The sequence below is a fragment of the Anas acuta genome, chromosome 8 (assembly GCF_963932015.1).
Source record: "Anas acuta chromosome 8, bAnaAcu1.1, whole genome shotgun sequence".
Taxonomy (NCBI): domain Eukaryota; kingdom Metazoa; phylum Chordata; class Aves; order Anseriformes; family Anatidae; genus Anas; species Anas acuta.
This window is the reverse complement of record NC_088986.1, coordinates 1,923,043-1,949,990: the sequence shown is the minus strand read 5'-3', so window position 1 is coordinate 1,949,990 and position 26,948 is coordinate 1,923,043. Positions and strand designations below refer to the sequence as shown.

Sequence of the window (26,948 nt, the reverse complement as noted above, 5' to 3'; positions counted from 1 at the left end):
TTAGTCTGCGTAAGTCACACACAATCCTTTCTCTTGGCTGGCAGGGTATCAGTCTTGTGACTTGAGTCACAATATGTGAGCCTTGAGCCTTTTAGGATGTTTGGAGCTTCTCGATAATGAAATATTTGTGTTCAGGAGTGGTATTTGGTAAGTAATGCAGCAGTATAGGACCAGTAAAGCTCGCAGCTTTCAGCATTCAGCTGCAGTGCAGATTATGAGCTCTCAGGGTCGGTGGAATATCTTAATGCCACGGACGACTCCTTGAAGTAGGCTTGGCAGACTCGGGAGAGGAAGATAAGAATAACACAGCCTGCGATATGATCACAGCATGAGCTCTAAGAAATTTCTTAATTTCATCCTCCCAGTATCAGCCTTTGCTATCAGGGTTTGTTTCCGATAGGATGTCAGAAGGCTGGAGATCTGTGAAGAGAGGAGGACCATGGCAGTCATGGCCAGGTTCTCCTCCACCGGGGGAAGCTCTGCCATCCACTGGGAGACCACAGAGCTCATTTGGTGTTCCCAAAAAAGCAACTGGTGGATGGTCTTGTTGCCAGGGAGCTAAAAGGTACTGCACGCTGCCTGGAGGCTGCGGGGGGCTAAGAGCAAGGTTCTCATTTTCTTGGACTTGTAGTCAAGAAGACAAGGTTTTCTTTTAGGATTAGAGCCATTATATTTGTCCTGTCGTGATAGGTACAGTCAGTGCTCGTTTAGTTAAGCAGAACTTGGAGGTGATGTTCCTAAATGTTCCAAACCCAACAATCAAGGACTTAACTCCTTACCAGAAGTGATGGGCACTGAATTCACTAGCCAAAGCTACCGTTATTTCAAGAATTATTAGTTTTCTTCGAGTGCAAACTATATGAAACTCTCAAGGTTGAGATGTATTTTGCAAGGAAGGAAATGTGGGAATCACCTGAACCTAGAACATGGAGATTAAATGCAGAATATATGGAAGGGTTGCTGACCTCAACCTCACTGTAGATTTTCACATTTATACCCTCACACTCCATAACTTTCATCAGAATTTTTATGTGTGCTTCTCTGAACAAGGCAGCATACAGAGGAAAAAAAAAAATCACCTTGCTTCTACTCAGTGCTCCTGTGTGAAGCTAAAAATGTTATTTCAAATGCCAAAAGAAGGGCTAATGTGATCCTTAGCTGTGCAAATAGGAAGCAGGGAGTGAGAGTGGCAATGTAATTTATGGGACTGATAAGACTGTTATCAGAATACTAGAAATAGTTTTGCAGCCCAAATATTGTAAAATGTATTTACAGGTTTTGACAGGCCTAGGGGAAAAAAAAAAAAAAAAAAAAAAAGCAAAATATATGTTTGAAGACTGGAGAACATGCCATGTATAAGGAATTTGAAGAGCTTGATCTGTTTATTTTACCAGAAAGAGGATTAAGCTGTGGTTTGATTACCATGTTAAATACTCTTAGAGTTTTTGTTCAGCAGGGAAGGGCACAATAAGAAACACTGCTTGAAAGCTGAAGTTGGACAAGTTCACATCGGAGCCTTACGTACGTATTTGCTTGCTGTCAGCGAGCAACCAGAGGAACAGGCTACCAGGTGGTGACTTCTCTGGTGTCCTGTCTCCTGACTCAGACTGGGTGGCTGTGGGAAATACACTTTTCTCAGACACACAGTGCTGAGCGGGAGGAAATGGTGATGGCCTATGAAGGTTAGACCAGAGCTGCAGAGGCTCACAGCTCCTGCACACAGTGCCACACAGGCTACTTTGGCCACTGTGGCTTTGCACTGGGGTGAATTATCCCCCCGAGAGCTGCTTATTAAAGCAGTACGGCACAAAGTGGTGTTGCTCTGCAGGAACTGGAGGTGGTCACAGAGATAGGTGGCCACTGCAAGGTGACAGCTCCTGTTTCTGCAGAAACCCAGCTGAGTCCCTGTTGCCCCTACCTCTGATATCCTGCTTTTACATGAGAACAAAATGCAGCTCATACAAATGAACGCAAGCATCCTGGGTTCCACTTCCAACCAAGAAAGTACATTAGGAAGAGCTCTCCAAGATGAAGTGGTGCAAATCTTTCTTTTTTTGAGACTGCAGGCTTGATAGGCTAGGAAATGTCAGGAGCGGTATTTTATTGGCAAAGAAAAGGATGAGATGATAAGTGTTAAAGGTGCAAAACGATTTCACAGGAACGTTTTTCAGTTGCTGTAAAATATCTGGCATTGCAGCATCGTGTATTCTTGGAGGTTACCTTTCTTCTTCACCCTTGTTTGTGATGTGAGGCAATGGAAGGAATACAGTACATACAAGCCATCGTTTGAGTTATAACTATTAGCAGCCTTACACTCTTTTACATTAAACCTACAGAAATAAATTCCACCTTATTCAAGAATGGAAAAAAGTTAAAAATGGAACTTTTACTGGTCATTAGTGATATGTACTGTGCATGCTAAAAAGCTACCTAAATGTGTTTTGTGGAAATCCAGCAGCCAGTTACTAACTTTTCATTTTACCACAACATAACTAAATTGCTATAGGGGCATTTTTATTTTATTTTTTCCCTTTATGAGTGTGGTACAAAACTTTCATTCAACATTGTTCTCTTCCCCTGCATCGCATAAAGCCTGGTTTATCAAGATCTGGTCTGGTCTGCACTGACTCTCCGGGATGCTCGGCTAGGGGGATAGCACTTCAGCAAGAACCACAACACAGCGGCTTTCTGTTCAGCCTGCAGACACTGTAGTCATTAATCACTGAAATCAAGGCTCCGTGTCATCTACAAGTAGTGAATTTAACTTGCAATCCACAGGGGTTTACAATGGCTACATTTTAATTTTGGATTCTGGCGTTTTGGGGCTCCTTGAAAGGAGCTGCTCCTTTCAAGCCTTTTCAGTGTTGCTCCCCAACTGCGGGGGGAAGCAAATCACTCTTTTAAACCCTAAATCAGCCACATCAGGAGCTTGCCCGGCCTTTGATAAGCACCTCGCAGAGCCAAAGAGCTCCCAGCGCCTCCTAACACCCCCCCTCGGAGCTCTCCGGGCTGCGGGGCAGCCCCCCCATGAGGGCGACAGCTCCCGCATCGCCTCGGGCCGGCCACCGAGCTCCGGGGGCAGCACCAGGCCTTGCAGCACCCCCCCGGTACCACCGAGGAGGAGGAGGGGAGGAGAGCCCCGGCCTCGGCGTGAGGGCTCCGGAGCTGCCCGGGGGCCGGCAGCGCCTCCCCGGCCCCGCTCCTCACGGGCGGCGCTCGCCCCTCCCGCCGCCTGCCGGGGCTGAGGCGAGCCCGCCCCGCGGCCGCGGGGGAAGGAGCCGCTGCCTGCCGGCGGCGAGAGGAGAGGGGGAACGGAGGGGAAAACGGAGCGGAGCTGGCTCCGGTAAGCAGCCTCCGCTGCCATTACCGGCGCTGAGGAGCCGCGGAGCCCCCGGAGGAGCCGCGGTGGGCTGAGGGCGAGCTCAGCCCCGCAGCGAAACGGGCTCAGCCCCGCTGCCACGACGCCGGTGGAGGTGAGCGGCCCCCGGGGATGGGGGCTCGGGGATGGGGACCCCCGGGCTGGAGGGGACCGGAGGGGACCGGGGAGGACCGGGGGTGGTGGGGCCGGGGGCTGGCGGCCCCCTGCGGGCTGCCCTCAGCCGGCCGTAGTCGCTGGTGGGTCGGTGGGGGTGGTTTGGGTAAGTTTGGTGGCGTGGAGTCGCCCGGCATTGGGAATCGGTAGTCTATATGTATGTATATATTATTTATTTATTTATTTAAGGAGGGGAAAAATGTGTTTTTTTTCATGTTTTCGTGGCCAGCCTGCTGCCGGAATCGCTTCGTTGAGGGAGCTGCGGAGGGAAAAAGAGGGGTGCCGGGGCTGGGCGCCTCACGCCGCCCTTGTGCCCCCGAGGCTGCGTGTGGAGGGACCCCACAGCCCCTTTTTACAGCTCAGGGCTCCCCACGTTGACTTCTCCACAGCGTTTTCTCTTCCAGGCTTCGCTGCCACGCACCGCGTTGGCTGGCGGCTGGTTGGAGTGGATTTGGGTGCCTGGTTCTCTCCTTCCCGCAGTTCGGTGCCCAGAGGTTTGGGAAGTTTGGTGCTTGCCCAGGGCAGGGCCCCGCAGCCCCAGCGGTGCCCTTTCTGCTCCTGCCCGAGGGCGAGGGTTGGAAATGTGCCCCAAGAGGCTCCAGCTCCTTACCAGGGTATCCCCAGCGGCCACCGGTGCTGAGGAGAGAAGTCCTGGTAGATTTCTGTCCTCTCTGAGCAGCACAATGCGTACCGTGGCTTGTCTTTTTTCCTCTCTGAAACTCAGATGTCCAGAGGAAGCGACAGTGAATAAGCCGAATAATTGCATTTGCAGGTTTTAAATCCAGCGACCCAGAGAAGTTCTCCCGCGGCTTTGAGCGAGGGCCTTGTTTGCTGCGTCCCTCGCCATCAGCTGCAGAGGTGGTGGCCGGATTGTAAACAAATCTCTGATTTATAACTCATCCAGACCTAAGCTCTTTAGTGCAAAGAGGGCTTTCCTCGTACGCTATTAAGTATACTGGCTGCATATAGCAGATTATTCATAGTAATTGCCTGTCTGTTTCTCATGTCATCTGATCTGCCTCAATGTGTTGCCACCTGCCTGGTCAGGTACGCCAGGCTACATCTGTACCTTGTTCCTGTCCTTGGACATCTTGGAAATCCGGTAAACCATTTTAATGTAATGTTTAAATTTGAGCCTGAACTGAAATACAAGATTCAGCCTCGCTTGGCTGCTGCTTCCAAAAACATGCTGAGGTTGAACTTGCACCCAGGTGCAAAGTTCAGGCTAGGACTTCAGTGTCACGGACGTAGGAAGTGGACCAAATCCTGGTCCCGTGCTGTTCTGGACCCTTTTCTCACTGTCTGGTAGTAAATAGGGTGCTGCAAATACATCCCGTTCGCTTTTAGGTGCTAATGTTGTCTTTGTGCCAGCTCCTCCTCTTGCCCAGCACTGGCTGCTTTGTGTCCCGGACCTTCCTGTTCCTCCCCAGCCACCTCGGTGCTTCCCAAAAACTTGGAACTTGCACGTGGGCCTCTCCTTCTTCAATATTCAAATCCTTACTGAAGAGCCTTACGTATCTACCAGGAAGCTTATAACAGATAAGCTGACTAATCGTCTCTGTGAACAGTAGTCTTATTTAAAAGTCATTACAATCAACTACCTTCCGTATTTAAGGTGGGTAACCCGGGTGGAATCATCAAATCCTTCCTAAACTGGCAATTTTTGGTAACTTGGCCAGTTGGGATGACTCGCTTTACCCACACAAAGCTGCCTCGGAGTTACCCACACAGCACAAGCTATCGCTACAGCTCCTCTGGGTTCTTTGTAATAGGACAGTGTATATTTATTATTCCTGTACAGTTATTAGCAGGAAGAAATCAAGTCTAGCTGACGTGCTCTGCAGTGCATCTGGTTCTGGGTGTTGTGGAGAAAATGTGCTTGGCAGCTGTGCTGCTTGGAAGTGCCCTCTGCATTGCCGTGGCCCCTTTCAATGCCACTTCCCTAATTTTGTGCTCCTTTACAGAGCAGGCAGTTAGCAGCCAGCATCCAGAAAGGAGCGCTCTCAGAACTTTCTTCAACTTCTGTTGGGTAATGTGAAACTTGCCGTGCTTGCACAGCACGAGCGGGGTTTATTGCACTGCTGGCACCGCTTGTGCGGTGTGTAATGGGCTCGTGGTGTCAGGCTTAAGGGAAATTTACAGCACAGGCGTGGTAGTTCTTGTGCACCGAGGGAAAGAGTGACAAAATGGTGTGGAGAGACACCTTTATTTGTCTAAGTGAAGTGTCTGTAGTGCAGGAAATAAAGCATGCAGGTCTTCACACTGGCTACATCAGTAAATGAAACTGTATAATTATGACAGCGGGATAAATATAGCCTCAGCAGATGGGGAAAAAAACTATTGGAAAGGCATGGAACTGACGGCATGAAAGAACTCCCCTGAACTGGGAGGCTATTGCAAACAAATGTACGTCTGCATGTATTAAATATTGCTTCTAAGGCAAAAGGATATTAATCTGATGTTATTACTCATGCTCGTTTTTTTTTTTCTTTCTGCATTTCTCCCAGTTTAGAGAATTAAAATAATTTGTCAGCTTCACTTTCAGATTCTTGCTGCTGTAATGTTTTGGTTTCAGGCAGTGCAGAGGAATGGTTGTGTAGCTGGTTTAGGTAACATATTTTAACTGAGCTCCTTAATTATGAAAATATTTTCCAGCTCTAAAAGCTTGTTTAAAAAAAAAAAAAGAAAAAAGGGATTAAATTGATAGTATCACTCTGCTGGCTAAAAATATGCATGAAAGGCCTGCTTCTCGGTTCTCTTGGAGCCGTTCTGTGGCTGTGCAGTCCCACCGGTTCTGTTCGTTTGCAAGCCCTAGGAGCCATCACATCTCAAGATATTTAGGAGTAAATCCGTTGTTGGGGTTAACGGAGTAGGATGATGGTATAGAGAATGGTTCAGAACCTTTCTCCTGGTAATATACAAGAAAAAGTGGGCATGCGGTGGGATTGGAAAGATTCAAGCTTGTTAATTTTTTTTATGAGATGTGGAATTAGATTGAAGGACTACTTGCATGAGCATTCTGGAAGCACGGGACTTGGCCAGATCCAAAATCATTTCTGTAAATCACAGAAGACTCCAGAAATACGCAAAACTTTGCAAATACTAGAGACGATTTTGGAGCGTTACAAAAGATGTAAACGTCTGGCCTGTGTAGCTGAAGCCAGTCTCTGAGAATTAAGGCCGGGAGGAAACTTTGAGGAGAGTAGCTTATTCAGTGCCTGCCTGCGGTGGAATTTCTTGTGCTTCCTGTTGCAGCATCTGGCGCTGCTGTCAGAGATGGGAAATAGATTAGTGGATCACGATGGATTAGAGCTGTGGCTCTTCAGATGCTTAAAAAGTGTAATTCTGTCAGCGCACGTGTGCGCTCCGAGCTGGGCGTTCTCTCACGCTTGCGCACCAACGATGCACTTTGTCTTAATATTAACTCAGGGGAGGAAGATCCAACAAAGTCGCACGCAGCTGTCTTTTTCCCCCTCTCCTTCCTATGCCTGGTGGTTGCTGTTGTTTTGTCTGCTTGTTTTTCCCTCCTAGATCCAACAGAGCCCCTGTAGCTAACTCAAACGTTGGTGCCATTGACTCCCCGGTTGGTTTTTGGTGCACGGGTGAGTCACGGGGTTGTGGTGCTGGTGCTTTGTGGGCTGATGCATCCTGTGCTGCTTCTGTGAGCTCCAACGTGCTCGCAGGAAGGCATGGCTCAAAGCTGGGGTCAGAAAGTCAGACTGTAGGGCTGGGACTGAGGAAACAGGACCGCAGGCGGTGAATTTATTGCCAGGCTCCGCAGAGAGAACAGAGAGGACGTGGCCTCACCATCAGAAAGTGAGCTTGGGATGGGCTGTGAGGTAAATGGACGCTAGTGAAGGTTTGGAACTGGGACTTGGTTTCTGTGCAGCTACAGAAGATTTTGGTGGGAAGAAGTACCCAAGAGTTCAGCACAGCACCGCGTGTAAAGCCACTGGAAAACAGGTGAGATCTGGCACGAGTCTAGGTGGTTTTTTTTCCTTCTGTGTAGAACTTGTAAAAGTGCTACAGCAACTTGTAGTATGGCTAAAATTGGGGTCCGGGGTTGGCAGGTGGATCATTTCTTTCTGTAGGGACTGGTATCAACAGGGGAAAATGCCTCGGAAGAGGAGTCTTGATGAGATCATGGTCAAGCCTGCTGATAAGCCCAGCTGTTTGGTCGAATCTTTTAAAGTTTCTTTTTGTCACGAAACACAAGTTATCTCAGAGGACCTTCTGATTTCAGATTGTTGAAAGCCTCCGTGATTTTTGCAAGAAACCTCACAGCAGTTCTGTTTTCCTCTGGGCCGTACGTAACTTGATAAAATCCCGGTGTTTCAGTGTATGGCACATTAATTCATGTGTTAAGTGAGTTTCTGGTAACAGCAGAGCAACAGGGGCCACCAGGATCCTTTGCAACGCAGCCAGAAGTTGAGGTGGCCGAGCTTTTTGTTTCTTGGGGCAGCCTTAATTCCTTAATGATGTATGGAAGAGGATAGAAACCCTCCTCTGTGGCTTTGCGTTATGTTGAAGGCCTGGGCTGCATTTCAATGGGAGCACCAGGATACGAACTATTAGATGCCATTTTGGAGAAATACTTTGAATATCATCTGCTGGAATACACTCCAGTTGCAAATTGCTGCCTGTTGAGAGCATTAAACTGACCTGACTTAGCTGCTCAACAGTTGACGTGTACTCGTTTGCTCTCTAATTATTTGCAGCACAGCTGATAATACCCTTCTTTTGACCTGATTATAAGCAGCAGATTTTGCAGGGAACAGTGGCTATTTGTGGCAAAAAGCATGCCTTGCGCCTACCAAGCATTAGCGAGCGGCGGCAGGAGTGGAATGACTGTGGTTAACGCGGGAGAGGTAATAAAAGGCTGGCTAAAAAGGTCACCAGGCAGCAGGGACTAACGCCCTTTTGTAAGAAATGTTTTTAAACGTGCACCAAGTAGGACGGGGCTGGTTGGTGTGGTGCCTGCAAGGAAAGAATGATTTTGCACGAGACATTCAAAGCGTATGTTGTGAAACAAGCACTGAGTGGAGGCTCTGTTCTGCCAGTAAAGAAGTGGTAAGAGCAGAGGGGAAGGAGAGAGGTCACCTAAAGCAACTCCAGGCAAACAATGTGGTCTTGAAGACTGCTGATGCCATAGGGTAACTGTGTAAGTCACCTCTCAGAGATGACATTTAGGAGGTCAGGGGATGCTGAACGTTTCTCTAAAGCCACAGCGCAACACGCCCTGTTGGCAATAATCTGCTGGAGTGGTTATGTGGTTTGTGCAGACAGAGATAGCGTGAAGGAGCTGCAAAGGAGTGAGAGCTCAGCGCCAGGATTTCCTCCTCGGTATTCTTTTAAGTGTTTTTCCTTTGTAGCAGTGTTTGTAAACTTGTAAACAAGAAATTGACCCTTTTCTTTGCTAGAATAAATAACCGTGCTGCTTTCATTTTTGTTTTTGCCTGGGGTTCCAAGTGAACTCAGGTGCCAGCCAGACAGAAGAAGCAATGTTTCTTCTGGAAACTAACCCAGATAACGAAGCTGGCTGCAGCGTGCTGGGGTCTGGGAGCTGCTGGAGCTGCAGAGCTTCCTCACTGGCATACAGGATCTGTTTGGGGATGTAAACTCTGAAAAGCTCGGAAAAAGGAGAGAAATCTCACTTGATGCGGAGAACCTGCTCTAGTTATCTTGGTGCTTAACAAAGTTCAATATCTGAGTCATGCAGATTGATGTGGGCTCAATGCTCTCTGCCTGCTTGGTGGCCACCCAGTGAAAAATGGTCTCAGAGCATCGGCTGATGTAACGGCACTGTAGTCAGATTGAAAAGTAAGTTCTTGCAATTGATTTTTGTTTCATTCATGCTTTTGTAACTCGGTAATTGCTCGAGGAAGCAATAGGCTGTGTACCACTTCAATAGAGAGTACCAGAAGAACCTTCTGAAGTTGCCGGAGCACTTGTTAAATGTGAAAGGTAAATTGGGAACGGAGCTCCTTGCAGCAGGGACGCGTTCGAGAGTGCTTATAAATAGTGAAAACAGGAACTTCGGGAAGAGGGGAATCTGAAATGATTAATCCCTGGTAGTAACCATTTCTCAAACTACAAGCCCAAATAAGAAACAGAAAATGATCCAACCTCACAAGAGCTCTTGAGAAGAAAATAAGTATAAAACATATGAAAACCTTCAGGGTGAAGCTGCTCTGTTTGATGGGATTCTGTTCAAAGAAAATCATATCCTCCTGATGCACGCTGTGCTCAGGAATACTAATCATAAATCTCACGCTGCCTGTGTGTGGTGCAAGATCTAAACCCACTGTTCCCTATTTTGGTCTTTCCACTTGAGGAAAAGGCATCCGCACGTAGCGTTTGCAGTCACTGGAGACATCAGCTGGGAAAATTGTCACAGAACGAGCACAAGATTCCCCATTTCTCATCTGAGCATGGCTAGTGGCGTTGTGGTTCACAGCAACGCTAGCTATTCTGGGATGGGAGGCAAAGAACATCGAGAACCAGGATGGGAAGTGTTATTTTGTCAGGTTTGATTCCAGAAGCGCTTCTCTTCTCGCTGAAGAAGCCTCTCTGGGTATTTAGGGTGTATCTTTTAGGATCCTCAGGGAAGAGCAGGAAACTTGTTCCAGCATTGCCATCCTTGAAAACCCTAGATGCTCTCCAGAGAGTCTTGGTTGGGAGGAACAGTGCAAAGAGAGGATCAGGTGTAGCAGCATCCTGCCTGCTAACCCTGAGGTTTGGAAGAAGGATTCTTGCTTGAAACAGCTCCAGAAGAGGTTCATTGTCAAAAAGCCTGGGCAAGTGGTCTACTGCTATAATAATAATTAATATTCTGCCATGATAGTTCTTAGGATTCCCTTCCCCACTTCCTTTCCCCAGGCATACAGGGTTGGAAGTGAATGTGCCCGTTTCATTTTCTCTGTCTCAATTTCGTACTAAAACCCCTTCAGAAATGCCTGTTATAAATCTTTGTCACCGCTGCACTTTGCTAATGAATTAGGTACATACGCAGCCTGCGGACCTCTGGATGAAGGCCATTAACTTGAAATATGCAGAATAATTAGCCTGGCACTCCTACAAAACGCTGATCTTCTTTTTCCATCCCGGGCTTTACATCTGCTTTCAGCCTCTGCATAATGTTTTGGTGTCCCGAAATCCCCTGCCTGTACCGGTACAGATCTGACGTGATGCTTGCTGTCTGAGTAATGCTTCCCCTGCCCGTAGGTGAGTGGGCCCTGGTGCATTTTCACGTTTTTCATTAGTTTTCATTCATTTCTGTAATTTTTGGAGGAGCCGCAAGACTATTAATTTTTTTCAGGCAGCTTGTGGGTCACTGGTGGATCAATTCAGATATAAATGGAACACTTTAAATGCCTTTTCTTAGAAAGGCAAGAAGGAAGCAGTGTTCAAATCAAATCGAGCAGAACTGTAAAAAGAAATACTTGTTTACCTATTGCTTGGTGTACTTCTGGATCCTATTGGCAAATTCACAGGAGAACAGACATTTATTAAGAAGGCAAAATAATCAGGTCACAGATAAATACACAGGCAGATAGCTAACTGGAAGGAGGTGGAAAGATGCATTGCTTTAGCATCTTTCCTTGTTTCTTAATCGTTCAGTATAAGTGTAGGAAATATTTGGTACGAGTACTGGTCTACGTGTGTGCAAGTACAAGTCTGGTACTGTTCTGATGCAGGACTCGTGCCACGTTGCCTGGCTGGAATGGAAATTAATTCCCCACTTCAGTTACACGTAATAGAAGTTGGGAAGCACCAGCTAAGCAAAAGATACATTTTTTCTTTAGACTAATGTAAAAATAATAAGCTTTGTGATAAAAAATGGTAGCTTAGTCCTAAGCAAGCTCCTGTTGACTTTGTGCTCATCAGTAAAAATCTTTGGCAGATTTTTTTAAGTTCAATATTGCTTCTCCTTTGGTGGGAGCTGTTAGTGCTGTGGGGTTTGCTGGTTGTCCTCGTTACCCGGAGGAATTGCTGGAATTCACTGCGCCGTTTTGTGAGCTACGTTGCTTTATTTATGAAGCAAGCAACAAGCAGAAGACGTCTTCCAGGCAACTCTCAGTGGAATGGATCAGCTCCACGGCCCTCCTCACCCGCACAAACACATTCTCCTTTCCTCCTGCACAGCAGGCAGCAGTTTTGATGGGTCTCCTGCTGCACTCTTCTTTTAGGGCTCTCCTTTCCTGTGCTGGATGCCTCAGAGACAGCCCCTGCAGCCATACCCCAAGGAAATCTCCCTTCTGCCTTCCCACAATTCGCTGTCTGATGGGGCTGCATCACGGTGCAATCCCTGGAGTGGTTCTTGCTGTAACTTTTTCCATTTTACTCCGCGGAGATGCCTAATTGCTTCTTTATTTGGGAGGGCTTGTGGCTGCCTAATGGCTCAAAGACCTGTGTGTCCGTAGGCACCAGCGCTCACTTTCCCAGCTTACGGTGCAGAAACAGAATAGAAATGGTGAACCGAGATGGAAACCTCTAAAGCCACAGTGCTGCTGGCTCCAGGCACGTCTTTGTAAAGTCTGCTTGCAGAGTGGGCTGGGCTTCACCTCTGGTTGTTCGAGGCTCTTTGAAAGAGGTGGGTTCGAGGTAAAAAGCCACTCTGCAGCGTCTGGGCATCTCCTGGTTGGGGAAAGAGTGGTGTGCCATGAGCTGTTACACCTCGAGCTTCTTCTGTTCAGTACCTTACGGTGCTCTGAGCAGTGCAGGGATCTTCCAGTCTGAAAATTAGCCGTGGATTTGGGAAATCTGGCAAAGGGCAGCTTTAGGACCATCCTAAAGCTCACCTGCTGCTTCTCGGAGACTTGGCTGTCCCCTCCCCAGGACTTCAGGCTAAACACAGCTAGTAATTATTCCCACCACTGCTCAGGAGCACAATCCTTTTATTTCTACACTTGTACCAGTTCTCTGTGGTTCTGTGTAACAGATTTTCTTCATGAAACCGAATGCTTTTCAGGCAACCAAACTCATTTGATTTTTTGTTACTGATATCGTGTCTCGGAGCAAGCAAGTTGCAGAAGGATTGATGCTGTGAAACGCAGTCATGTGCATGCACAGCTGCTTCACACTGCTTTCTACTTCAGACATATTCCTTGAGTATTTTTTTTTTAATATGGTCACAATGATAGGTTTTAAAAGGGTACCTGTAGGTGTCTAAGAAGTGTACATTGTAATCAGGGTAATTAAATTCGTAGAAATTAGCAGTTTGAAATCAAAAAAAATAATTGCAAGCAGCATAAAATTACTTGCCGTGTGTTCTCGTATTTGTCATTGGGTGCTTGATTAAGATGTTGTGCATGTCTTTACACTGTAAATATAATCAACCCTTATTATTGTTTCCATGATTTTTTTTTTTTTAAATTTTAGAATTCTAGAGAAGATTTTTTTCCCTGTGGAAAGTCTGTAGGATCCGATCCTCTTCGCTTTTTCTGCAGAGGAGGGTGAAAGGAGTGTTCTCCATATGTCTGTGGGGTTAAAATTATCCTGAATGATGTGTGGCAATGGCTCTGCAGATAGCTGCAGCTCCGCTCTCCAGCTACAAAGGATAAATCTAACCGGGGAGAGGAGCACGGGTGCTTTATTCCCGAGCCGTGCAGGGTTCCCTGCAGGACTCTGTTGTCCCCATGCTTACGGTCTGGCCCTTTGAAGTAGGACTTTTTTAAAGCAAGCAGTAGATGTTTTTCCAACAATGTGGATAAGGTGATTTGTAATCTCCACTCGTTGACTCTCTGGCTCTCTTCCACAACCTCAATCCCTGCGTTTGCTGCGATGCTCCTGATCCTGGGGTTTGCTTCGTGGTTCAGGCGTTCCCTGCCCCTTCCAGCAGCAGAGGCCTGCCCGTCCGTACCCTGAGGCTGCAAAGGTAGCCCTAATGAAACCTTCTGACCACTGCTTTGCTGGTGCTGGGTAGTTTTGCTTGCCAAGTGCTCAGTTTTTTCTTCTGGGATGTGTTATAAATGCCACTTTGCATGTTCCACCTGTGCTGTATGTACCGCAGAAATACAGCTGAGGGTACAGCCTTACAGCATTCATCACAGGCAGCTAACTTGGTCACAGGAAAAAAAGAACGTTTCTTCCCATCCTGAGTTGTGTGCAGAGGGAATAGGAGCACCTCCTTACCTCGGTGGAGGGAGATTTATGGGGTGCACCTGAGCGTTGGAGTGAGGAAGGTGAAGGCCCCTGAAAGCAGAAGCTATCACGCCGTGCCTCCTCCGACAGCCCGTGCGAGCAGCTGACACTGAAGGCAATTAATAACATCAAAAAGAAATCCATTAAGTTGTTATAGTAACTGGGAGGCTGAGGTTTCAGATGTACGATCCGAGTGACTCAGCCGTGGGGGAAGGCGTGCGGGAGCCCGCGTGTGGCAGCGGCCTGGCCGTGCGCTGCCCGCGTGGCAAGGCCGGGCTCTCAGCAGGGGGACGAGTTTGTGCCACCCGCTACAAAAAAACAAGAGGTTTTCCTGTAGGATGTCTGCCTAGCAGTCAGCTCTCGTCTTTGCAGCATCTACGCCTGATTTTGTATAGTGATACTTGAAGAAAATGGGCAGAACTCACCCCAAATCACTGGCAGGGGCAGCAGTGCTAGGTGGCTCTGAGAGAGTTTCATAGTAGGCATGGGGGATGCTGTGGGCTCCTGCCCCGCAGCACCTCGTGTCTGGAGGTGCCCAGGGAGGAGGGATGGCTGCTGGGATCCCAGTTTCCTTCCTGCGAGTTGTTTGGGTCTGTGTACAGATCTGGAACAGCACATTACTCTCTTTGACCTCATTAAAAGTACTCGTGTTGAGTGAACGCGGGGAAGGATCTCTGCATTTCCCCATCTGGGCATTTAAATTGCTTCCCTGGGTGTTTTCTCAAGCTGTGGATGCAGCACTGCCAGGTGAGTGCACGGGATTTCAGCTGGCCCCTCCTCAGGCATGGTGTCAGTGCGTGGCGTGGGGTGTCTGAGCACCCGAGGGCAGAAGCCTGCGAGGCTTCTTGCAGCTTCTGTAAAGACATTTTTTTGCCACTGCAGTCTGGGTTCATTCTTCATACATAGCTCTGCATAAGGAATTAATAATAATTCTCTCATTGCCCTGTACAGGGGTGATAAGAGCGAGGTGACAAGCTGAGACCATTTTTTTTAACCAACGCGTTTTCTGAACTGTGAGAAAGTTGTTGATCTGTTGCTTTAAATTTTGCATGGAGACTAATCCGTGCTTTAAAATCCAGCTAGTAATTTAATGCTGCTGTTTTACTACAGGAGTGCAGGTGCCCTTTGGCTTTTCAGTAAGGTAATCCTCAAAGACGGGCGTTTGAAAACTCCTCCGTGCTGTTTATGCATTGAGGATTCATGTTGCTGGGTGGTAATTTAATGATTTCGAGGAGCCACGGTAAGCCATCTATCCTCTTAATCTGCTATTCATCTTGGAAAATCCTTACCTTTATTTTCTTACAGCAGTTTAAAGAAATGAAAGGAAGCAGGCACGTCATTGTTACTCAGGTTTCGTTTCCCTTAATTGTCGCATAAAAACCCTCTTGCCTGGGAGTTGTGTTGAAAGCCTCCGGTCGCCTCACAGGGCTATAAAAAGTTTGTGGGTTTGAAGATTTTTCCACGCTGGAGAGGTGAGTCTAGAGGGTACAGCGAGGGGCATGTTTCCATGGCAATCTCTTCCGTGCGGGGCTGAAATCTGGCTGCAGTATTTCCATACAGAGGCATCGTTTCTGAGCACAGACGCCGAACCGTCCAAGCCACCTTCTCAAGCCTCTTCTCCAGTGCCCGGCGTAGTGGTGCTGCCTCACCAGAGGGAGTTTTGCTGCTCAGAGCAGCAGCAGCAGCAAGGTCAGGTCTCCAGAGTGGGATGTTGCTGTAGGAGAAGGTTACAGGACAGGCAGGACTTCTTTTGTCTTGAAAGCTGGCATTTCTCCTGCCCGGAAGGAAAGTCTACGTTGCCATCCAGAGAAACCAACACTTTATTTTTTTATTTATTTGTTTTTGTCTGAGTAAAGCACGTCCTACAAACAAACCAGGAAACCTTTGCAAATGCTAGGGCACTCTTGTGACTTCCTAGCATTTTGTAGGCTGGTGCGATGTGGTACAGTAGGTCATTTTGAGTCTGCAGCATGCTGTTATTTTGACTTTTTGGCATCGGAACAAGTAGCAACATATTGTGCTCTAGGGGAAGGTTAGTTCGATAGAATACTGTACTGGTAATACCCAAATATGGCATTTCTGGAAGAAAAGTGTAGGAGCTAGTACTTGACGATCTGTGGCCAGTAGTGTTACCTGTTTAAAAAGAACCCAAATATTTCAAAGACGGCGTTGTCCTTTGTTGCTGGAAAGGTGAGGAACTGCCTGTTACCCCTCAATTTCCCAATCTTATTAAAAGAGCAGTGTTAATTGCAGCTACCAGCCACCTCCTCAAGCAGTGCCTGAATGTCCTTGCCTTATGGGTCAGAGACAACCAGGAGGACATGAATTGCTGCATCTAAAGATAAAGCATTGACCCATTTCATCGAGGCTCCTGTTTTCAGCTGCTGTCGTTTCTCCACGTGTCCAGCTCCGTGCAGAGCAGAGGTGACTTTTTTTGGTGGTTGGGATGCCTCCGCCTGTGCTTTGGACACCCTGGGGCTCTCACACATCCCAGCCTTTTGGAACTTCCAGCTCTGCAGTTCACTGTGCAACTTCAGCGTTGAACAATTTGGACAGAGCCAGAATTTTCCTGGTGACCCACACAGAAGAGCACCGAGCTTGTCCCAGTGAAGTCTGAAGCCTGTGCTCTGAGCACGGGTATGCTGCAAGTAGATTACTGAACAGTGAGCTCCTCATTAATTGCACTCTTTGAAGTGACTGAATTCGATCAAAACTTTCTAAACTATGCAGCACGAGGCAGACACTGAGTGTTGGAAGTATCACCCCACATAATTAAGGGCTTGAAGAGCTTTAAATAACTAGGGGGGAAAATTACAATGGGAAATTTGAGGAAAATGCTGGTGTTACCACTTTCACCTAACATAATAGCACTTGATTTCTGAGAAAATTGCAGTGTTCTAAACTATTCTTTCCTTTTAAAAAAACGCTGATAACTTCAGCCTGAAATCTAGAAAAATGCAAATATTTTCCCAACAAACAAAATATCAGATACTGAATGAAACAAAATAGCAGGAGGATAAAGAAACAGTGACATCTGCTAAAAGAAAATCCTGGAATAAAAAAGCTTAAATGTTCTTGTAAATGAGGCTTTTTTCGATCTCTTGTTGCGAAGTAGTTGTTCAGAATACAAAAATGGTGCCGTAGATGCCTCTTGAAGTGTACGAATTAAAAGATTTTAATGGAAGTGGTCTTAGCCAGCGGTTGGCAGGAAACATCTGTGCATTTGAAGAATGCCGAAGGCTTTTCATTTGGTCTGTTTTCCCCAAGGAAAATATGAAATCTCTTTCATACAGCTCCTTTGCTGGAACTCTGAGGGATATGTTGTGTGAGTTTGGGGCTTTTTTTCCCCCCTCTGCCAGACTTTGGCTGTTGACACTTGTGCCCTTTCCCCGTGTGCTGTCATCGTGCTGCTTTTCACTGCAGCACTGCCGTGTCCTGAGGGTGTTTGCCATTGATCCAGGGCTCTGCTAGCTGCGAGTACGAGGTCCCGATGGTTTTCTGGTAGTTTCTTCCCTTCCATTGCCTTATAGGTAAGGACTGAATGAAATAGTGTTTCATCTTGCAGTGCCCTCCTTTCTTTGCTTTCCCTTTTTTTCCTCCATCGTGCCCTCAGCTACCTGCGTTCACTTTCTGTTCTCCTTCCACCCTCCAGCTCTGTCCCTCACGGTGGGCTGTTAGGGACAGTCAGCACGAGCATAATTTGCTGCTTTCTGCTTTCATCGGGGGACTTTTATGGGATGCACTGCCAGGATATTTCGATCTGGAACAGCCAGCGTGGAAGAACTGGGGTAAATCAGGTTTGCAGTTGGCCATGCTACGCTAATGCAATCATGTCTGTTTTAGTACTCCGAGTGCCAGGCTTTGCCTCTGCAGATGAGGCTGTGCAATTTAATTTTTACTCTCTGTTTCTGTGTGGAAAGGAGACTTTCTGAAAACTGGAGCTGTTCGATGAACCACTTACCCTTCAGAGTGAGAGCAGTGTGTCAGGTGCCCTTAGAGCTGAATTTTGGGAAGAGCTTAGCTCTCCGCCAAGCCTTACATCCTGCAGCTACACAAGTGCCTTGGCTCTAAATGAACAACTGCATTATTTTCAACATCTCAGAATTTAGCTGGTTTTAGATGAATAATAAACAGGGGAGCTAGGGGAGGGATGTGAGTTAAAAACAGGATCTCTTCTGCTCCGTGTGCTTTTTCCTGAGCGCCCCTGTGCAGCGGTGAGCGTAGCTGGGTCTGTTTTCTTTCCAGCTCTGCTTTGACTGCTACGTGATTTTGAGTCAGTCGCTCACCAACTCCCTGCTTGTGTGTCCGCTGCTGTCAGACTGAGCCCACTCGTCAAAGCCTTGGAGATCTGTGGGTGAGAAGTGTTGCAGGGATGTTGTGGTTCGGCGTGTACCAAACCTGGGTAGGAGGTAGCAGAGGCAAGCGAGCTTTGCTGTGGGTGCCTGGCCATTTCTCCTCGAGATGACGTGCGTGTTCCTGTTCGTTTTATACATTTTTTTGAGACTGCAGCAGAGAGTGGTTATTCCTGTGGTTAATAATAGAGTAATAGCAGCTACTCCTGCACAAAATCTGTGATCTAAAAAAAAAAAATAAATAAATCCGTTGTTTGTCACTAACAAAAATGATGCTGCAGACAGGCAGAGCTGTTAGAAACGAGGCATCGAGTGCGAAGAGATGCTGTTAGCCCAGAAGTAGCCTCATTTTGTACTCATTTAACAGCACAGAGAGATCTCTCAGACTCATCTTTCTCCTTCCTTGGGTTCCTTATGGCATTGTCTTTTACGTGCAGGCTGTGATAGGCAAGTTATGAAAATGCAATTTATCGGCTGCAGAACCCTTCCTGGTGCAGAGATGATGCAGGCGGGCCAGAGACACACGGCGGCAGCTGGCTGCCCTGGAACTGGGCATTGGTTTTGCTTCCAATAATTTATTTTTTTTTAATGTCTGCTCAGGAAAAGCTGGTTACTCTTTTCCCTGTTCTCGCCGCAGAAACCTTTGCTGCTGTTTGCCAAGGAGGAGGTTTTGCAGCAGGCAGTGTCGCCGCCCTGTGAGGCCTCCCAGCCCCTTGCCCGCTGTGTAAGCTACCTGGGAGCGAGGCACGGCAGCAGGAAGGGTGAGGGAAGACTTGAAAAAATTCAGGATCAAGGATGCTGCTCTGTTAGGGATGTTGGAGGATGTGTTCATGCTGGGATGCTGTTTGCTTGCAGCCTTGATTGTCTCCTTCTGTGCTTAGGGTCGGCGTGTTGCTCACAGCGTGGCTCCAGGGTTTTAGAAATAAAACTCCTGCTTGTGTGCTTTCTGAAGTGGCTTCTCCCCATGGAAACTGCAGGGGGAAGAGAGCTGCTCGGTGGATTTTAGAGCTGTTGCCCTTGGGACTCAATACTGGAGTGAGTTCAGGAAGGTAAGAAGTCAGAGGCAGGAGGCAAGAGCTGCATTAGCTAGTGGAGGTTCCCCATGCTGTTCAGCCAGCCCAAGCTAATCCTGCCTGGTCTGTGCTGCTGGCATCAGGGGAGAGCAGCAAGGCTCAGTGAACCGGGCTCCTTCCCTCATAAAAACACCTGGGGAACATGAAGTCTGTTGGCTTTGTGTTTTTTTTTAAAGCCACCTTCCAATCTAAAAGGGGGATTTGCATTAGGTGCGTTTTGTTGCACCGTTTTTTGTTGTATTTTTAAACCGTCACAGTCTCTTTAAAAAGCATAATTAATAATTGTTCTCTGCTCTGAGTGCTGTTCAGCTGCACTCCGAGGAGTGGGAGGCTCTGCTAGTCATTTGCACATGGAACGAGGAAGGTATAAATTGTGTCTTTTAATGGTATGCTTCACTTTCCGAAGTAATTACCTCGGGAGTCATGTGTGTGCTGGTGGCTACCGCTATTTAACTGCGGCCTTTGTTGCCGTCAAAATTGATTTTTAAACTAACTGCCTTTGACCACAATATCAGACAAACTTTTAGAAATGTGATTTTAAAATCATTAACACAGTGAAGAAAGTAGCGTAGCGGTTTTAGCTCTGCTTAGACTATTAACATTTGTCTGAAAAAAAATCCTGAAAAAAACACGGTTTTACTTCCGTAGCAGTAATAATGAAAAAACACTGATTGTATTCCAGTGGCGTTCTGCAGAGGCCTTATGGCACTGAGCAATGTAATAATGCCTTCAAATTAGCACTGCTTTTGCTATCGGGCCTGCAACAAACGAGGAGCAATGGCAATCTGACTGTCCCCGCTGCTGGAAACCAAAGAGTTACTGGGATTTCTGGCGTAGCCTGCCTCGGTTATTCTCAGCTGTAATGATTCGGTTGCCAGAGAGAAGATGAGCCTTTGCAGTCCTCTTAACCTCGGTGCTGTCTCGGTAAGCAACCTGCTAATGAAAGTTAAGACACTGTGTTAATAAGGATAATTTACCCAGCGGTAACATGGGCAGGGAGGCTTATGAGAAGATTTTGATTTGCCCCTGCAGTATCCTGCCTTTACAGAACTTTCTCAGATGTGTACGTGGAGTACCCTGGGTATGGCTTTGCCTTTCTAAAATCGAAGACCTGACTTCATTTACCAATTGTAGACAAATTTGCAGTTGTATTACATCACACAGGTGCCTTCTTGCTTAAATCACCTAATTCAGACTCGGTTTGTGTACCCAGCCCCACTTCACAGGGTGCCAGTTCCAGGAGAGCTTTGAGCAGTGGTGGAGGACGAAGGGGAGCAGGCTCTTCTCTAGCTGGGTGATATCGGTAGGTTGTTGGCACTCCTACAGCAAACAATTTGTGCAAGAATGCTGGTGATTAAAAAAAAACAAACTGCAAACAGAAACCTCATTTTCTCTCTTAGGGCTGTTCTGTCTTTTCTGTTTTCCTAAGTCCCAAGCATCTGTGGGGGTAGGTGTGCTTGTTTGTGTTCTGTAGTGCTGCAAGTCTGCAGTAGCCTTCCCAGTGATTCATGGAAATGGGAATGGGTTTTCAGAACTGCAGACCAGTTCTGTAGTTTCTGATCACAAGAATTAGGTGAAGACCAGTGGACAAAACAAATAACTTTTCTCTCTCTAAATAGCGAGAAGGGCTGGTTGGGCAAATCTTGTGTAGGTGTTTCTGGGAGACTGTACAAAGGTAGCTGGACAGAACTGTGGTGGTCACCCAGCAAAAAGTTCAGGGCTTGATGCTGGAAAACAAGAGCCAAAAGCCTAAACTGGTGGAAGGGAAAAATGTTTGGGTGACTATTGAGTGGCTCAAGACTTGCTGTGTGTGTGCGTGGTACAAAAATAACTAAATTTCTGAGACTAATTTTTCAGGGAATGTGATTTCAGCAGAACTGTTTGGCTGGTATTTCCCTGAAGGTGCTTTTGTGGTGGGTACAGCCTGCTCCTGCTCTAGGTGTGCAGCTCCAGCATCGCTGTGCTGCAGGCCCTGACCTCGTTTCCTTGCCAGCAAGCAAGCTGACCTTCCGAGCAAGCTGAGGGCAAATTTTGCTGTTGTATTCTAGAGTTGCTGGTTTTATTAAAAGTAAAATAAGAAGCCATCACTGGTATCAATTGCTAGGTATATCTCAGCTTACCTTTGGCTAATGCTAAGTCCACGTAAGGTTTATTTTTCTTCCAGCATCCCTGTGCAACTTCCAAGAGTCCACGTGCTTCTTCTGGGAGAGCAAAATGTGAGATTGCCACATTTTTTTGGTGACTGTCACCCTGTCTGAGGATGCACTTCGTCCTGTGAAGCTCTGCTGATCTCCAAAGAGAATCAGGTTATCTGAGTGTGAGCCCAGCTCACAGGTGATGTAACCGTGTGGTCAGACCAGCTCCTTCATCGCAGCCCTTCCTTAGGAAGTCTTTTCAATTAATTCAGCATTCAGGTCAGATGTGATCTTCCCATGTGTCTGGGCGTCATCAGGAGGGGTGGCAGGGCGAGCCTGCTTCCATATCACCCTCTGGCTCTAAACCTGCCCGTGCAGAGGCCAGAACGTGTGGGGAAGCAGTGTCACGGCGAAACACGTGCCTGGTATTGCAAATCACAGCAGAGTTTGCACATCGAGATGCACTTTAGGAATTTCTTTAAATAGTGGATTTCACACTGGATGAGTTCAATAGCTATTTTTAAAGAAGCGTGTAGGAAAAGCAGGCTTTATCACATGCATCCATGTAGTTTTATCCGCACCGCTGTCAGCTGCCAGTTTTGAACCCTGCTGTTCGTTCACACCCCCAGGATCTGGCTTCATCACCCCGAAATCACAGCAGCAGTCACTGTCATGTCTGAACAACGTGGTCAAGGAGCACGAAAATGGCCAAGTGCAGGACCTGGGTCAGCTTGGTGTAACCAGAAATTTCATGCCTTCCTGAGATAGAGGCCAGCAAAATGGATTAGACCCAGCTGTGGCACTGAAAGAGTTCTTTTTGTCATCTAATACCAAATCAAAGTCATTCCCTGTTACCCACACTTAGCTAGCCCACTGGGATGATGTCTTTTTGGAGATTTTGGGTAGAAGAGAGAAATTCTGTGCCTGTAATTCATTTTACGTGAATTAGAACATGTGCCTGGAAATAAACACTTCTGGTAAAGCCTCTTTGGGGTGGGGAATTTCTGTGGTTTTGTATTTTTATTTTTTTAGATGCTTGTCCCAGGGATCAGATCTTTTGTGTAAAGGCACAAGGAAAGAACGACTCAGGTTTTTATTATATGTTTTTTTTAATAATTGTTCATGTTCTGCTTAAACTTACTTTGACAAACTGATAAATATTTAGGAAGGAGAGGCAGTGGTGGTGCGCAAGGGCTCTGGCTTCCACTGAACCAACTGCTGGGAAACCTGGTCCCTCACTCCCCACCTCGTATCCGGGGTCTGTTCTGATCCCGGAGTTCAGCACAATTCCAGAGACACCCTGAAACTCGCATTTGTTCATTTTTTTTTCCAAAAATGTTTTCCTCAGTACTTGTTTCCTGCAGTTATTTCTTTTACTTACACCCAGTTACTTCTCCCTATCATGCTCCCTGCGGTAGGTGATCCTGGGGGCATTTCTCACCGTGTCTTCTCACCGGTGCTCCCCGTGCCCACGTTCAGGATATGTAAGGTTGTTCATCTCTCTCACAGACCCTATATGAACTATTTCGGTCGTCACTCCTGTAGGAGCTACGCAGAGTTGGTCATATTAGTCCTTCTGAATTACTTAATCCATCAGATCTTAATTTCTTGCTGACCGCCAGCCCGAGGAACGGAGCCTTGCGAGCATCTCTCTCCCTGTGCCCCAGCAGCACAGCTTCAAGCCTTTTTGCTGACAGCAGCCACATTTTGAGGAGCTCTGAACACCCGAAGCATGCCGAATTCCAGCAGGTGTGTGAAAACAGGCAGTCCTGCCCAGGAGGGAGCTGCACCCGTGCGTCCTGCATTGAGGCCCTGGGGACCCTGCTGTGCCAGCGAGCTGTGAGCTGCTCGCTGTGCCATTCAGGAGAACGCTTCCTCCTTTTGTTCTTGCTCGTGAATTTTGTCTCTGTGTTGTATATTATTGCGTATTATTTTTGGCAGCAAGTAGTCACGCCGGAGTTATTCTTCCTGCTCTGTGAATTCATCTTTACTGGTGTCTCATCTCGTTTGCCGTCCGCTGTCGTTTTTGGGTTCTTTTTTTTTTATAACACAGCTGGATAACCTCTCCCACTTGATGAAGATGGATTCGGATTGTTAATTTTTTTACTGATAACGTAGTGTGACTTCTGTGCTGCTAATACAGCGTGAACTTCTCTCACTGCTGGGCTGCTCATCTAATTAATTATATCAGGTCTTACAAGCCAGATACGGTTTGCAGGCAGGAGCTGCAGTGCCGGGAAGTAGCCTGGCCAGATTTTGTGCCCTAGTTCCCTGTGTGGAGGCTGCTCTCTGCCCTCTGCTCTGAGGGCGTCTGGCAGGGAGCTGAGTGCTCCCGATGCTTTGGTGAGCAGGGACGTGTGCTGCATGCGTGAGCCCCGAGGTGAGGAGGGCCAGAGCCGCAGTCAGACACAGCCACCACGCTGGCTCTGTGGCAGGGTTTGCTCTGAGTTTATTTTGATATTTTTTTCTCTCTGTTGTCCCCGGGGTGGTGCTCAGTGCCTGCCCCGCCGTGGGGCTGTGCACTAAGGGCAGGGGAGCAGGCTGCTGCTTTCTGCCACCCTGGGTGCCCGGGGAGAGCACCAGGAGCTGAGCTGCGGTGCCACATCTGCTCCTCTCCGCCTAGGTGCATGGCTGGATTTGTCTATGTGCCACCCTCGACAGAAGGCCGTGATTCTGTCACTGAAGCATTCGTTGTGTGTGTGCCAGTCTGATAGTAAATAATGCCATGAGTTACAATTAAATCTTAGAACCAAATGCTAGTGCAGTTCTTTTTCTTAATTATAGTTTTTTGGACGGGCTTCTCTCAGAGCCAGCTGAAGCCTTTCCCTAGGACTTTCTGTACTCCTGCAAAGAGCTCAATTAAGGAAAAATCCTCTGCAAGTGGGACCTGTTGGCTTTGATCCTGTATTACTGGATATGTTTCGGGGCTTGCCTAGATTATAGAGCCTTGTGAATACTGATTACTTTTAACATGATTTGAGTAGATGTTAAATTGCCCTTTCACTAATGGAGAGCTACGCTCGCATAACATCCGCTGCCAAGTGTTACATGAAAATGGGCAGTAAGTTATGAATCAGCCGTGATACCAGCAGTTAGCTGCACAGTTTGTCATCAAAAATGGTTTGTTATTCAAAATTACAGCTGCAGCTGTTTTTTCTTTCAGGTTGCTCATCTGAAGAAATTGGCTTGAACAAGAAGTTCGTATAGCAGGGCGCACTGTAATCTCAATAATGAAGAAAAGCAGAAGTGTCATGACAGTAACTGCAGATGAGGTATGTTTCTTCAAAAGGCGTGTTTTATTTATCCCAATACTTTATAGAAGTAAGGTCAAAAGTTTTTTCTTTTCTTACTTGGTAAGTATCAGCTGGTTTCGCTTCGGTCACTCATTGATTTTCTTAGAGTTGTTTGCAGCTCATATATTAAGCATAAAATAAGGGCCACACACGTTTAAAAAAAAGGGAAAAAAGAAAAAAGAAAAAAACACAAACAAACACCCACACTATGAGTTCTGAAGAGTTTTATGCAGAGCACGTTCTTTATTATTCTTTGGTCAGTGTAATAATGACATTTGGGAGGACTGAACATTCACTTCCATATCTTGCGGAAGCTCTGCTCTGGATCCCATCTTTGTGCATGTGCAGTAGTTTTATACTTGCAAGTGTTTTCACATCTCTTGCTACTGTATTTGCTGAACACCTAATGCTATGCATGTGTTATTCCATTACTACACTTGCTAATCATCATCATAATCCGCTATTAATTAAATGCCAGTTCCCATTCTCTGGAGAAATGCATCAGCTTGTAATGATGGCGTGATAACTGCAGCATTAATTGTCTTGCTTGTCACAGCTGGGACTCTCCAAAAATGGAAAACCACAGGAATGTATAGGAAAATACAGTGGAGGAGTGGAACTTCAGAGCCAGTGTATCCTATAGCACTCCTCCAGTAGATAAGTGATTCTTTTACGCTCTCAGACCATACATTGCACTGTTTCATGGTCAGTTTGCCCCCATGTGATGGTGGGGTTGCTGTAGCCAACTCAGTCCTTGCTGATAATGAAAACAGGCATCTGACATCTAATGGGAAGTTAGAACACTCTGCTGTATGTTTCTTAAATAATAACAAAAAGAATAATCTTACAAAAAAAAAAACACTCATAAAGGCATGTCAAGTCAGATCCAGCTGTAGAAGCCAGGCTTTTCTTTCTGGGCTTCCTAGGAATATTTTTGACCAGATTTTAGGCTGTGGAAGGGTAGGGTTTGGATCACTGAAGCTCTCTAGCATGCTTTTTGAAAGTGTAGCATGCCAAATATTTGAACTTCCATCTAAGTCATTATGATTTTGGTGTTTTAGTAACTTCAGGAACCTGCACCAGCATGCCCTGTAGCACTTCAGACTACAATGAAGGAGTGCAGTAACTGTGGGCCATGTTGTTTCCTCTCTGGATGGTTTGCATGGTTGTGGGATGGGCAAAAAAGTAGGGAAAGCTGAGGAAACTGGTAATGTGCCATTCTCGTGTCATTCTTGTCCTTCACTCCTGTGCTGAGAGTCCTTGCTGCAGTAGGAGAGCAGGCAGTACCACAGTCTCATGTCTATGGAGAACATACTTCCCATTAGCAACTAGGAGATCAAAATTCAGAAACAGGTGGAAGAGTAAAAATGTAGAGAGGTGGTCATATATATACACACCTATTACAGTAACCCTTCAGTTTAAACTGCTCACAATACAGAACTATTCCCATTTACACCAGCTAAATTCTGTAAGACCAAAGCTGACAGCCTTCTTGCAGTGCTGTTCTGCTCTGGGAAGACCTTGGCTTGGATTTGGGAAGACTGATGGCCAGCTCTGTGATCATGTTGGTGCTTTGAGATAGAAATAAATAGAAGCTCCAAGAGGAAAAAAAAATATTTCTATTAGAAATGACAAGCATAGGGTAGGGTAGCCCAGCAGGAAGTTCTTCTCACCGAGTCACCAGTGATTCAAGATGTACCCAAGCCCTGTATTGGCAGTTTTCTGTGCCTGGTGAATCAGAAAAAAAAAAGTGGCAAACCAGTATGTTTGTGCTGTAGAGTGGAATGATACAAGAGGTGGATGTTGTGTGGACTATTCTTTGAAAAAGTTCAAAATATCAAAAGTTTAATATATCACCGAAGTGACTTGGATTATTGAAGTGTTCGTTTAGATTAGAATTTAGCCTAGATGAGTTATGAATGAGTTTTCAAGTTAATTCATAACTTGATAAAATAACAATGCAATGCACTCAGATTCTGCCAGGATTTCATAAAACAATTATCTTCTGTGAGTAGCTGTGACTGTAGAACAATGTAATTGAGTGTGGCTTATTCGTGTGGAAGAAACTGATTGTTTCAAGAATTTCGTTGGCTTTTCTCTTTGCAGAATGCTCTGGATTACCTGGAGTGTGGGCTGAGTAAGTCCTACAGTACTTCTAGCCATGCTCTGGGCATAGACCTCTGGAGAGGAAGAAGGTGTTGTTCTGGCAATTTGCAGTTACCCCCACTATCCCAAAGACAAACAGAAAAAGCAAGGACACCCGACAGAGACATCGTCTGTAGACCAACAACTCTGCCTTTGTTGACACCTCCAAGTATTGCGATCACCACTTACCAAGACTGGTAGGTTATTTTCCTTATGAACCTCGAGTGGTTATTTATTGAGGGTTTGCTGTTGTTTTCTATTATTTTTATTATTTA

General features: G+C 46.5%; 1 protein-coding gene across 1 annotated transcript in view; it reads left to right on the top strand.

Annotated features, from left to right (window-relative positions):
* Positions 1-3,285: 3,285 nt before the first annotated feature.
* Positions 3,286-26,948, top strand: part of PDE4B (phosphodiesterase 4B) — a 173,420-nt gene continuing 149,757 nt past the window's right edge. Inside the window, exons 1-3 of the mRNA XM_068689816.1 lie at positions 3,286-3,473; positions 24,399-24,507; positions 26,635-26,870. Coding sequence (XP_068545917.1) covers positions 24,466-24,507; positions 26,635-26,870 — 278 coding nt within the window. The 5' untranslated portion in view covers positions 3,286-3,473; positions 24,399-24,465. The remainder of the gene's footprint in view (positions 3,474-24,398; positions 24,508-26,634; positions 26,871-26,948) is intronic.